Source organism: Triturus cristatus, chromosome 6, assembly GCF_964204655.1.
Source record: "Triturus cristatus chromosome 6, aTriCri1.1, whole genome shotgun sequence".
Classification (NCBI taxonomy): Eukaryota; Metazoa; Chordata; class Amphibia; order Caudata; family Salamandridae; genus Triturus; species Triturus cristatus.
In genome coordinates, this window is record NC_140589.1 from 187,363,574 (window position 1) to 187,378,421 (window position 14,848).

General features: G+C 44.5%; 1 protein-coding gene across 9 annotated transcripts in view; it reads left to right on the forward strand.

The window, feature by feature from the left end:
- Positions 1–14,848, forward strand: part of LOC146816608 (cysteine-rich secretory protein 2-like) — a 387,915-nt gene that overhangs the window by 312,843 nt on the left and 60,224 nt on the right. For all 9 annotated transcript variants that reach the window (XM_085610479.1, XM_085610484.1, XM_085610482.1 and 6 more), the window contains one exon: positions 11,291–11,381. In XM_085610479.1, the coding sequence (XP_085466605.1) occupies positions 11,291–11,381 (91 nt within the window). The remainder of the gene's footprint in view (positions 1–11,290; positions 11,382–14,848) is intronic.

A 14,848-nucleotide genomic window follows, 5' to 3' on the forward strand; every position in this document is an offset into this window, starting at 1 on the left:
TCCCTGCACCCACAACACCTACCCTTCCCCCTCCTGTCCCTGCGGTGCCTGGTCCTTCCCCACATGATGCCCCCCCCACCAGTGGATGAACAGGAAGTGTCAAATGTGCAGGCAAGCTAGGGGAGACATGTGGCCATGTGTCCCCCCCAGGACTTCGCATCTGGACTGGCCTATGGCCTTTGTAAATAGTGTCCTTTTCTACGTTTTAATTTAATGCCGAATACAGCATTTTGTTTTTCCTTTGCACACTATTGATTTTCTGGTATTGATGTTGGTGCTGATGCTCCCTGAGTTGGGGTGGTGATAATGTGTTAGGTGTCTGGGAAATGTTGTAGTGTGCTGCTCATTGGGTGGACCCTGGTATCTGCGTGCCATCAAAAGGTCTCTGCAAATAATCTTTGGTCATGTATGCTCTTTGTGTTTGGAGACATTGCCACAAGGAGTGTTCCTTCCTCTGTGGCACCTGACATCTTCCCTGCAGGGAGTTGCACAATTGTTGTGCTGACCTGTGTCTACAATTCCTTGGTGGGTGACAGATCCCTTCAACTATGGCCATGCCTGCTCAGCAATGTCTCCGCCTGCATCGTCTGTGCCATCCTTGGTAGTCAATGTACTTGTATATGGAGTATGTTGCCTTGCCTTCATGTAGAAATGGTGCCTTTTACGCACTATGCATGTGTGTACTCCCAGCCTAGCACACATATGTTACTTGTTCTGCAGGGTATTTGGGCACCTGACTCACAATTGTGGGCATTGTATCTGTGGGAACTCCACCCTATTCCTTCCATGGGAGATAACAACTTGGTGGCTGTCCCAGCACCTGTACATTCCTATCAGTCCTCGAATGTGCGTGACAGTGTGTGTTCCCTTTGGCTCTCTTAGTTTAGTAGACTTTAACATGACTATACAGTCTTGTGGCATGCTCTCAGTGTGTGTACTGTGCTGCATCCGCAAGGGGTGGGTATGCATGTGTCATTTGTCACCACACACACATGTGGTGTGTCATGCAGTGGGGGAAGGACATCCATCCTCATGGGAGTGGGACACTGCTGCCAGTGATGTGTTGTTATGGCACTCTTAACATAGTCGCACATTGTGGATGCCTTCACACACCCATGGAGTTGTGCTCATCTGAGGATGATGTACACACCCCACTGCCGGGAGTGATAGGCACCCACCCCTCATATGTCTGGGCACTGCTGAGAGTGATAGGCACCCACCCCTCATTTGTCAGGGCACTGCTGGGAGTGATAGGCACCCACCCCTCATAAGTCTGGGCACTGCTGGGAGTGATAGGCACCCACCCCTCATATGTCTGGCCACTGCTGGGAGTGATAGGCACCCACCCCTCATTTGTCTGGGCACTGCTGGGAGTGATAGGCACCCACCCCTCATATGTCTGGGCACTGCTGGGAGTGATAGGCACCCACCCCTCATATATCTGGGCACTGCTGGGAGTGATAGGCACCCACCCCTCATATGTCTTGGCACTGCTGGGAGTGATAGGCATCCACCCCTAATTTGTCTGGGCACTGCTGGGGGTGATAGGCACCCACCCCTCATATGTCTGGGCACTGCTGGGAGTGATATGCACCCACCCCTCATATGTCTATGTCCTCTGCAGGTGTTCCTCTGCACCAACCCCCATGTCCCTGTCCACTGCTGGGAGTAATATGCATCCACCCCTCATATGTCTGGGCACTGCTGGGAGTGATAGGCACCCACCCCTCATATGTCTGGGCACTGCTGGGAGTGATAGGCACCCACCCCTCATTTGTCTGGGCACTGCTGGGAGTGATAGGCACCCACCCCTCATATGTATGGGCACTGCTAGGAGTGATATGCACCCACCCCTCATATGTCTCTGTCCACTGCAGGTGTTCCTCTGCACCCACCCCCATGTCTCTGTCCACTGATGTGAATCCTAGGCAGACACCCACCCACCCGCCTGCACCCTTGGTGCAGTACACTGCTCTCCTGGGCATACACCCCCCCAATACACTGGTTAGATGCTGCACCAGGCCCTATGACAACATTCGTGGCTTGTGTACATCTTGTTTCACTGATGTACTGGTGCCCCATGCTCTGAGAGCGTGTGTACGGCCCGTACCACTATTGTTGGGGTGACGTAGGGGTACGGCCCGTACCCATGCCCTCAGAGCGTGGGTACGGGTCGTACCACGCGTACCCCTACGTCACCCCAACAATGGTGGTATGACATGTACCCACGCTGTGATGGCGTGGGTACGGGCTGTACCACCATTGTTGGGGTGATGTAGGGGTACAGGCCGTACCCATGCTCTGAGGGCGTGTGTACGGGCCGTACCCCCATTGTTGGTGTGACGTAGGGGTACGGCCCGTACCCACACTCTGAGGGCGTGGGTACGGGCCGTACCACCATTGTTGGGGTGATGTAGGGGTGCGGCCCGTACCCACGATCTGAGGGCGTGGGTACGGGCCGTACCACCATTGTTGGGGTGACGTAGGGGTGCGGCCCGTACCCACACTCTAAGGGCGTGGGTACGGGGCGTACCACGCATACCCCTACGTCACCCCAACAATGGTGGTACGGCCGTACCCACGCCCCCAGAGCGTGTGTATGGGCCGTACCACCATTGTTGGTGTGACGTAGGGGTACGGCCCGTACCCACGCTCTGAGGGCGTGGGTACTGGCCGTACCACCATTGTTGGGGTGACGTAGGAGTGCGGCCTGTACCCACGCTCTGAGGGCGTGGGTACGGGTCGTACCACGCGTACCCCTATGTCACCCCAGCAATGGTGGTACGGGCCGTACCCACGCCCCCAGAGCGTGGGTACGGGCCGTACCACCATTGTTGGGGTGACGTAGGGGTACACGTGGTACGACCCGAACCCACGCTGTGAGGGCATGTGTATGGCCCGTACCACCATTGTTGTGGTGATGGGACGCGTCCACGTCCACTTCCGTTGTGGCGGGACGCAGGCCTTGGTGGACACGCTCCCCGAAGTGATCAGACCCTGGAGGTACTGTATGTACATGATATATGTGGAATAATTTGGGTAGGGGTTATGTTTCCTGCCCTCTCCCCCCCCTTTGCCCCTGGGTGTTGTTCTGACCTTCTGCGGCGTCTGCGTCGGTTTCTCTGCACCAGGTCGTAGGCTAGGAGGGCCGGGATTACACGTAGGATGGGGTCCATGGCTGTCCGTCGCGTACCGGCGCTCCTTCTTCGCGTCGTCCACAATTTCCCAGGAGTTTTTGGCTGCCGTAAAATATTAGCCGTGCGGAGTGACGTAGGCATGAATCGTACTTGCTGGTCCGTAAAACGCTGCCTGCCTCCATCCGGACGTCACGTACGCGATGTCCCAGATCGGAATTGTGGGTATTGTTTAGCCGCACGTAGTTTTGTACGATTCGTACGGAAATGGTATTTCTGTAGGAATCGTACTTGCTGATTTGTAAAGGGGATTTCCCGGGTACGAGTCGTTCGGAGAAAACGCTCCGTACGACCATTCGTACCCGGGTTTTAACGGATCGGAATCGGCACCTTACTGTAAAATTAAATAACATATATAGGGCCTGAGGTACAAAAGTATGTTTTTGGTATTCAGATATACCAATTTTTATAAAACATAATTTTTGAATCCCAAAATATGACGTACTATGCATTTCAGTTAACAAATAGCAATTTCCTAATATACAGTATTTAATTTTAAACCCAGGGGGATATGTACAAGAAAATGTCAGAGAGTGGTGCAATGCCAAATTTGGCAATGCCACGCTCTGACATTTTCAAAAAGCCGGGATGAGCAATATTTACAAAAATACAGCATACCCCTGCATTTCCCCTAGCGCTGCAGTAAAAAAAACTGTTGCAAGGGTGCCGTCACTTCAGGGGCAATGGTTTATGTGCAGGAAGGGACACCGTCCAAAAAATTAACAATCTTTAAAGGTGATCTGCTGTAACTTTGTGTGCTGCAAAATGCATAGAAAAAGCTAAATATGAGAAGAAATTAATAATGTCCTTTTTTTTACGGGGGAGTTTTATGAAGCGCAAACTAGAGCCAAAGGTATCAGATCGTTTTACATGAGCACTAGTTGCGTTACAGAGGGACACAATCATGTTTGTTAGGCACAGGGAGATTAAGTGATTTGCCCGGAATTACAGAATGTTAAGCATCCCTGCCGAGATTCAAACCTGGTTCCCCAGCTCCAAGGTCTGCTGCTCTAGCCGTTAGGCCACATCCTCCCCCCATCCTCGTATCGCTGTCCTAAGACCAGGTTTTTTTATCTGCCCTAAGTTTTTGGCTGTACCCAATCCTGGTAAATATGAGGCAGCATCAAAAATCAATGGGTGTTGCGGTGGAGCATTAAGTGGCTTAACACTACCTTGAAAATATGGGTATATGGCAACGCAACCCGAGCGTCAGAAAGAGTGATGTTAATGCCTTAAAAGCATTAGAGGCTTGTAAATATGCACCACGATTCCTTATTTGAAATTTGATTTTAACTGTTAATAGCAAATTGTCATTCAAAAATTGTTAGCTTTTCAGTGTCAGTGAATGATGACATCACAGATCGAGGATCTTTTCCAGAATCATTCATTCTGAGAATTGAAGAGATGCAGATATGTAGTGCTAATCCAAAAACATTGACATAAGGGAATGATCTCACAGGAGGAAGTCTGCAGGAGTAGGAAATGAAAATGAAAATGTAATTAGAAACATTTCATGGGGCACAGTGAGTAGCAAGGAGAATTAAATTGTGTCTGGGAGGCTGTTCCTTACAGTTTTGGAGACAACCAAAAAAGAAATATGGAGACAAATTTAGACCGGAAATAATGCTCTTGGGATTACCAATCGAAGTATAAGAGAGATAAGTAAGAGGTTATATGACTGTAGGTCGAGAAAAAAATCAAAAACAGGAACCAGGAGAAAGGAGGCAGCAGCAACAGATAGAGGGACCAACTTACTGCAAACATCATGACCCGTGGAGAAAATAAGTCAGCTCCCGAGTATGAAGCAGTATCAAGAGTTTCCAATAGGGATTCTTCTGCACTAAGGAAGAAAACTACAGGTATTTACATTTTAATTTTGTTAACTTTTAACATATATATTATAATGTAGAAATACATAACAATTTGTTGAAAGTTTATTACACAGAATCGAGACAAAAATGTAATGCCGGGTTTTACAAAACCTTTCAACAGAGAATTATGAGAGAATTATGGGCAATGTAACAAATTCTTTTTTTCTAAAGATTTATTAAACAAAATTGTTTGTCAATATTTGCAAATAAGAATAGGTGTCCCATGTATGCAACCCATCACCTGATTATAAAATTCTAAAAAAAAGAAATCTAACTCAGTGCTGTTGAGCTGTTGTGATGTGTTTGGTAAAGTTTGGTAGAGTAATATGAACATTTATTTTCAGCAGCATAGCATCTTGGAATGTTCTGAAAACCTTGATAAAACACCACCTGCTGTAGCAATTATCCTCATGTACCTGCCTGAAGTAAAACTATCCAGGGAACACAGGACCTGAATATGTGATGGAATTGCCTTACCTTGGTGTGTCCGTGAATAAAAATCATTGATACGGTCATTAAATACCTGAATGCCTACCTACAATGCCCATAAATAACCTCTTTTCTCTCATTAAATAGCTAGCAGTGAATTGCTACTTGGTAATTGCTATTTTGTTTCGCAATTTAACATTTTGATATTCATCAGTTCGTAGTATATATATAATGTTCTGTTTTTGTGTTTGCATGCCTATTTGCATCCGGCTTACTAATTGCAGAATATGTTGTAAAGATACTTATGTGTCTGACGCTAGCATCAGCTAGTGACAGCTGTGTATTCTAGAATGTAAAAGCTGCTCTAGCTGAAACTTAGAATGTGGTGAGGTTTTTTTACTGAGATGAGCCTGAGACGGTTTGGTGGCTGAGCTGTTTACTCATTGAACTCAAGATTAAACAACCAAAGACGATTTCCTGACTCCTGTGTCATCATTCACAGAGGAATTTACCTTTTAACACTGGCAACGAGAATGGGATACGAACCCTTTGTCTCCACTGCTTCTGTCTTTCAGCGAGTCATGGAGAAGGTGTTAGCCAATATACCAGGACTCTGTGTTTATCAGGACGATATTTTGGTACATGGGTGTGATGAATTGGAGCATGGGAAGAGAGTCCGACAAGTGTTAGACAGACTTTCTGCTCACAATCTTACCATTAAACGTGAGAAGTGCAAATTTGGTCTTGATAAAATTGATTATCTGGGTCATACCATAACAGCGGATGGGGTAGTTCCCAAAGCGAAATTGGTAAACACCATCAGAGATCTAACTGCCCCCACATCCAAGGAAGAACTCATGCGCTTCCTGGGGATGGAAGAATATTATAATAAATGTATTACAAATTTTACGGAAGTTATATTCAATATGAGAAATTTACTTAAAAAGGGGGTGAAATTTGTGTGGGACGAGTTGTGTGAAAAAGAGTTTATTGAAATAAAACTTAAATTACAAAATGCACCTAATCTTCAACATTTTGACCCCACAAAATGTTCAATCATCTCTACTGATGCCAGCCTTAAAGGTCTGGTGCTGTCTTGTATCAAGGTGGCACAAGTCCAGACAACACCATCATATTTATTTCAAGAAGTTTGAAAGGTGCTGAATCTAGGTATTCAGTTATTGAGAGGGAAGCCATTGCGGTCTTTGGGCCATAAATCTTTTTTAAAAGTTTCTATGGGGTGCCTCCTTTGTAGTAAGAACTGATCACAAGCCTCTGTGTGAAGTGTTGACAAGCAAAGGTATTGATTCAATTTCTCCAAGAATCTCTAAGTGGATTGTTGGGTTGCAAGGTTTTAATTTTTCTGTCAAACATGTTCCTGGTTTTGATAACTTTATTGCAGACACTCTTTCGAGATTAGTTCCCATGGCTCATTCTGATAATCATATTTATCCGGCTTTTGATCATCCTCATGATTTTGTTTGTGAGATTGATTATAAAGTAATTTCTCATGAGCGTTGGTTAAATGCTTGTCAAGAAGATGAAGTCATCCAAAATGTCTTGCATCTTATTTGTGATGGTTGGCATCATAAGGAACAGGGAGGTTTGTCTGTAAAAGATGTTTGGTCTGTGAGAGATCAGCTCTCCTGTTGTGAAGGAATGCTGTTGAGAGGTCACAGGCTAGTTCCTCCTGTGTCTTTAAGGAAAGAGCTATTAGATTTAGCTCTTGAGGAGCACTTAGGAATCTCTAAGACTAAGGAAAGAGTTTGCGCCAGTTATTTGTAGCCTGGCCTGGATGTTCAGATTGAGCGGTTGGTTAGAGAATGTATTCAATGTTCCCTTAGTGAGAAAAGCTTGAAGATCAGGACCCAACCCATAAAAAACGGTCTCGTCCCAGTGGTCCCTGGAAAGACATAGCTCTTGATATTTTAGGTCCTGTACGTGGTGATGGGTCTCACACATTTATCATTGTGGTGATGGATTTGTACTCAAGGTGGCCAGAAATATCTTTTGTTAAAAGTGTGGATACCAATACTTTGATTGATTTTCTGAAAAAACTTATCTCTAGGGAAGACATATCTGAAACTATACTGACGGACAATGGTGTTCAACTTGTCTCAAGGGATATGGAAGACTTCCTTAGTAATTGTGGTATAGTTCACAAAAAGTGTGCCCTATATCACCCTGAGTCTAATGGTACTGTCGAGAGACTTAATGGAGTTTTAAAATAAACGGTCTCATTAGCAAAGCAGAATTGTCTTAATTGGAAGGAAGAGGTTTCGAAAAGAGTTTGTGTGCATCGTTTTGCACCCCACACTAAAACTGGAAAATCTCTTTTTCTCTTGTTTCGTGGAAGACAATCTCTTGAACCACCATGGGTTAACAAATTTCTTTCTCTCAAGGGTGGGGTTCTGGATTTAACCTCTTTGAAGGAGAAGGAAGATCATAAGTGTTTGAAGAGCAAAGAGAATTATGATGTGAGACATGCTGTTAAAACTACAAAGGTTTTGGTCAGGGATCTAGTCAAGATCAAAAGGCCTGGTTTTTGTGTTTCTGGTGCAAAATTTTCGAAACCTTTCAAGGTTATTAAAGTGTCTGACAACGCTGTGAGAACATCTGACCACAGAGTTTGGAATTTGGGCCGTGTTGCTGTATGTGGGAAAAGTGATGATTTGAATGATCCTGCTGGAAATTTTGGTGACAAAAATGGTCCGGAGATTTTAAAGAGATCCAACAGAATTTCTCGCACTCCTTCATACTTGAATGATTATGTTGTATAATGGTTTATGTTATTTATATTGCTGTTCTTTTATTCTCTTTATTATTTTTCTCTGTATAAAGGAGGGAGATATGTTGTAAATATACTTATTTGTCTGACACTAGCATCAGCTAGTAACATCTGTGTACTCTAGAATGTAAAAGCTGCTCAAGCTGAAACTTAGAATGTGGTGAGGTTTTTTACTGAGATGAGCCTGAGATGGTTGGGTGGCTGAGCTGTTTACTCATTGAACTCAAGATTAAACAACCAAAGAAGATTTCCTGACTCCCGTGTCATCATTCACAAAGGAATTTACCTTTTAACACATGTGTACATTGAACCGTCAGTTTGCTTATTTTCAACGGTGTCCAGAGCATTTAGTAACCCCAGTTTTGCTGCACATTTGAGATGGCAAAAGACCCACAGACGATAGATGGAATGCAGAGCAAATCAGACATTCACCCCAGTCAAGAGCTCTGGGTTAAGCCCATGGTTATTTTGCTCACCATGCAACCCCAGATTAGACTCAGCCATATGCAAATCAGGCTTGACCCTGTGCCTCATGAGAACAGTCCAGCTCGAAGTGCCAAGCCAGGTCCTCCCTGGAATGATCACTGCGTCACTTTAGAAATGCAGGGTTGCACCATATTTATAAGATTATGGTGCAGCCCTTTGTTTTCCCCTGCGCTGTGGCTAACTTTAGCTGCCTAGACCCAATGCAGGCACCCTTTCACCATAGTGCAAGGGTGTCTTTTTTGAGAGGAAGATTGTTTATGTTCAGGAAGGTCCCCCTTCCTGAACATAAATAAACTTTAAATGCAGTTTTTTTTAACTTCTGTGTGTGCTGCTTAATGCAGCACACATAGAACTTGCAAAAAAGTTTTTTTGTTTTAAATGATTGTTTATGTGCAGAAAGGGGGACCTTCCTGCACATAGACAATAATAGGCAGTTTGTTGTTTCTATGTGTGCTGCACCAGGCAGCACACATGGAAACAGCAAAACCAAAGAGAAATACAGCATTTCTCCTCCTTTCGCCTGTTTAAACCAGGATTTCAGTGCTCTTAATTTTTGCGCTGCTTCCTATTTACGCTGTCCTTGTAAATAGGGTGCAGCATCAAAGTCAATGGGTGTTGCAGTGGAACGGCCACCGCAACAGCCATTACCCTCCCCTTTCACACTAAATACAGTGTGAAAGGGTGCCTTATTTAAAAGGCAGCGTTAAGCCACGTTAAGAGGCTTAATGCTGCCTTGTAAAAAAGGTGAGACCCCTATCGCCATCACAACGTCACTGAAAGTTACGTTGTGGGGGCGATAGGGGTTTGTAAATATGCCCCAACATGTACAACAGATCACTGCAGAACTGACTACTTAGACTACTCTGTGTGTGTATTGGAATACTGTGCAGATGCATACAGATTTTTCAGATAGGCTGAAGAAGGTGTCTAAGGAAGGCACAAGGATTCTCAGAAGGTGTCCTGAAAGTAGGTAGTATTTGCGTATTAAAACAAGGCATCTGCAAACCTCTGCTTATTGATTCTGTTTACCTACTATTCATTGTCCAACCATGCCAGTGTTTATGAAGGGGAGGGTCATCTGTGATTCCTGGAAGTAAAAGCATAGAACACATGTGGACAGTTAAAAATGCATAGAAGCATAGGTAATGTCCTTGAGCATTGCCACATACAAGAGTGGTCTATTTAATGGTAAACCTGCTAATGTCTACAGTGCACCTTACTAATTTCAGCTACGCTGTTCAACTGCTGGAAAATTGTTCTATTGGAAACGGTGCCACATGCATGTCTAGCTGCTTTTGAATCTCTAAACTGATGTAACTCCAAGGCCTGAAAACAATACAAAACAGCTTGCCTTACAAAAAAGAAGTGATTCACTTAAAATAACTATTTTACCAATGACATACATTTGAGAGAGCAAGGCAAGAGAGCTGATTTTAACCAATCACTCAAAAGCAAATCTCTTCCACTTCTTGAATAATCCAAACTTCTCGAAAAAGTCTACTATTATCAAACATTTGTAGGCCTCACTCTGACTATGAGGAATACCCTACTTGCACTTTCCCCCAAATATGTTTAAAACTAAACTATGGAATCACCTTCTGCCCCTGACTAAGGACCTGATTGTTAGTTTGGTGGTGAGGGAGGGGGCTGCCATGCCACTACCCGCTTTGACAACACCGCCAGATTAAGAGTTACCTTGTGGTCTGGCAGGTGGTCCTTTGGCGTTCCCACAACGGTACCTTAAAAAAAGGCATTGCAATGGGCGCGCCAAAGCCCGTTCCTGCATGGCATCGGCTGTGCACTCCATGCTGTGCAGGGCAGGGGGTGCATGTAGACAGGGGCATGCCATGGACCCGCTTGCATGCATCCGATGGCCCTGAGGCAACAGAGGGCCCTGTAGCGCCCCCATTTGTTCCTCAATGCAACAGTTTTCATAGGGACCTCACCACCTTTAAAACTGTGGTGGTGAGGAAACTCCAAATCTACTTGGCAGTGGCGCAGCAGCAAATTGGAGCCTCTGACCACCCCACCACCTCTGGGGATTGTGGATACCTGGCAGTTGTGGCAGTTCTATGGCGGTCTGACCACAGTAGTTGTAATACGAGGGTTCAGGACTGCCACCGCACCTCCACTGCAAATTTGGCGATCCGATAGACCACCAAACTCCTAATTAGGCCCTAAATCTCTCTTTCCAGTCCTACAACAGGATACCATCTATGTACTCAATTATCTAGGAGCCTCCCTCTTGTTTTAACACGATTCTCTTGTTCTCTTGAGATTGTATGCTTTCTGATCCAAACTTGCTGTTTTAAAGCCTCAAATTGTGATCTGGTTTCAATCCATGAAGGAAGACACAGGACCTGAAAGAAATATAGTCATGTTAAAGAAATATATTATCACTACAAGATGTTTGTATAAAGTAGGGTAACATTAATTGTTTTTCATAAAATTTGTTATATGACTTATTAAATTAAAGATCATAAATCTATGAGCCATAGCTTTATATTTCTGTTTTTACTTAGAGATGGTGTGACGATATTGCAACTGTCCGGGAAATAAGGGTAAAAAAATGTGCCTTTTACCAGGGCCCTGTCAAAGTGAAGAAACCTGATGGTAAGCAAAAGTTTATGTCAATGTTGGAACACTATAACTTTGATCTAACCCCTTATCCACAAGGCTACTTGTTCTGGCTGGTCTTTCATAGAAGTTCAAGCCTCTGCTTTAGTAGTATGTGAGAGCAGAATGAACTGGTGGGTCTGAGATATGGAATGCCTTGGAAACTAGGTTAATGTCCACAACTGTAAATGTGTTTGTACTCGCAAAGTTTTATAAGGCATGCTTCCAGCTTAGATGCAGTTGGAAAGTAACTTCTGACTAGGGAAGGAGAAAACATATATCCACATTGGGAAGGGGGAGATATCTCTGTCAAAGATTCTGCGGAAAAGCAAGAGGGCTTACTGCATACATAAAGTCTTTTCTTATGGAGAAAAAAAGGGCTTTAAAGTGCAATTATGTACTTAGGAAGTGTTTATATAAATGCAAACCTTAAAATGTTAAATAATCTAAACTACTCTTTGGACAGATTTGTCAAAGGATTGTGTTTCCCAATGTGTCACACAAGATGATGCAAGGGCACATGGGTTTTGGGATAATAGGAGCGTATCATCGGTAAATATGAGGATAGGCGTGTTAATGCCCGTAGATTTGGCAGCATCATGATTACAGTTTGCCAACCATTCTACCACTCTATTAATGTATAAACCAAAGAATGTGAGGTCAAGCACACAACCTTGCCCGACTGCACAATTTATTGTTATCCTGGATGAGAGATTCCCTCCTGCATTCCACCTAACTTGTGTACACGCTCCTGAGCAAAGGGTTTGCAAGATCTTCAAGAGATGACCTGGATACCATACGCCTCCAGCACCCTTCATAGATTATCCCTCAGGACCAGGTCAATGCCGCTCTTGGATCTATAAAGACAACATATAGGTGATCCTGCCTCAGGATGACATCGTTCCAGCAGATCGCCCTGAGCAGGACACCTTATTGATGGTACTGACCTTAGCCCTAAATCCTGCCTGTCTATCTAATAGAATGTGCTGGTCTGCTAGCGATGTTTGGAGCCTTAACAATATCTGCCTAGCAAATATTTTCTGGCTAATGTCAATAAAGCTGATGGGTCTACAGTTGGAGGGAATGTCCCTCCTCCCCTGCTTGTACATAGGAACAATGTTAGCTCCATGCCAGGAGGGAGGGATATTCTTGCCTCTCAGAATAGCATTTTCTAGGGCATTTAGTATGGCTCCCAGATTTCTGGTAGAGACAGATATAAGTCACCTGGGATGCAGTTAGGGCCAGGCGCCTTCTCCCTCTTCAACAATTTGAGCACTTGTGCCATCTCAGTGATGTCCAGTCCGGTGAAGGATTTAACAAGCAGCCCATCGCTTTGCTTTATGTGGTCTAATATACAGACTAAGGCTTTTTCTTTAGCCACACCTTATATGAGTCGCTGAAATGGGCTACCCATGCCTCAGGCTGAACCACAATATCAAGATGATTTTCAATTGCACGGGACCTAGCCGCTATAAGTTTCCAGAAATCCTAAGTATTCTTTTTTAGAGAGATTCTGTAAGTTGTTCCCACTGCTCTAACTCCCACCCCATTTTGGCCTTAGTCAGGAGTCCTGATATGTTCTTCTAGTATCAATGATCACCCTGAGGTTGCCTTTTTTGACAGCTTCAATCAGTAATACTTTGGTCTACAGTCACAAGAGTACCCCCCAGGAAGGTTGATTGTCATTTGACCCCTCCGCCCCTCCTTAGTAAAAAGATGTTTCAACAGTCCCACAAATTCACACTGATGGTTTACAAAGTTTTTCACACTTATGTGAGTTGTTTCTAAGGGGGCCATTTTTTACACAAAAATATTGTAGATTTGGAGCTGAACTGCATCTTTGTCCGCTATTGCAGCCCATTTCACATCCTTCTGTTGTTACAGATTTCAATCTTACTTATGGTGAAGTTATGTGCTACACTTACGTTTGTGAAAGATCTAGCGAAAATGTGGGTGCTCAATGCATTAATATCACTATCTTTTCTGAGGACAGCCTCCATATGACTTAAACTTGGTATAGTGTTTTTTCCAGAAGGATATAGTCAATGTTACTGGTGTACGAGCCTCTGTTTCATCTTGGGCGAGGAGGAAAGGTTGAATGAGTGAAGCCATTTACAACCGTCAGGCCATGGGCCACTATTGGATCAACAATTTGAGCTGCAACCTTGGAGTGCTTGATTACCAGATCGGTACATGGGTGGACAATGCCCTAGATGGTCATGATGTATGAGATCAATCATGCGTAGCAGTTGGTCCACCGTATCCCATTAATGGCTTGCCGTGACAGAGTGGATGTACACATTTATAATAGCAATATGGGAATAAGGGATTCTCTTTATTTTGGGGAACAGGTCTATCTTAAGACAAATTAGGAGACCACCCGAGGGTCTCCTTGTTGGTGATGGGGCTGCATAAGTAGAAAATGTAGGGGCAGATTTACAAGCCCCTCGTGACACTTTTGCAATGCAGATGCGTCACTTTTGCGATGCAATGGTGGCGTAAAAAATGTGGCAAATTTACAACATGACGCATCTAGGGAGATGCGTCACGTTGTAAAGGCCTGCATCAGGTATAATGTATGCAGGGTACCCGTTACCATGCAGGAAAGCCTTGTAAAAGTGATGAAGTGAAATCTACAAGATTTCAGTGCATGACTTCTGGGATGCCACTGTGTCAAAACCTTACGCCTGCTTGAAACAGGTGTAAGGAGTGATGCAGTGTATTGGGAATAGGCCCCAATACGCATTACTGGAATTGCGTTGTGCTTGTGGCATGACTCCAGCAATGTGTGACTTTTCCGCCAACAAATGCATCACAATTTCTGACGCATCTGTCAATCCTTGCACCATAGTGCGCCATATTGTAAATACTGCGCATCTATGGTGGCACAAGAGATTTTCAAACAGGCGCAAGGAAACTGACGCATCTACGATGTGTCGGTTTCTTGTATATCTGCCCCGTAATGTGCCCAGCTCTGAACACCAACTCTAATCTAATGCCCATGTTTAATGGAACAATATGTTATGGTGTTGTGCAATAAAGGCACCCCATTCAGGGTCCACTAACTCTGACACAAGTTTACCCCAATATGATGAGCTTGTGGGACGTCACTCTGTATCAAGGTCAAGTCCGGCTCTCCGGCAGACCCCCTTAAGCCTGAGCACTTTGTAAAATCACTGCCTGTGCTCCTTTCACCTGTGGGTCAGCTGATAAATCTGTCCTTATCCACGACAGTTGTCCCCAGGACTTGGAAGCAAGCCAAAGGGATCCCATTGTTAAAAAACCCAACCATGACATATCAAAGCCAGAAAACTTTCGCCCCATCTCTCTTCTGCCTTGGGTATCAAAGATCTCTGAGGCTTATATTAACTCCATTCTCTCTCGATTTCTGGAGGATAATAACATACTAGACTCCACCCAGAATAGTTTTCGTTCTGGCCACAGCACTGAGACTGCTCTCCTAG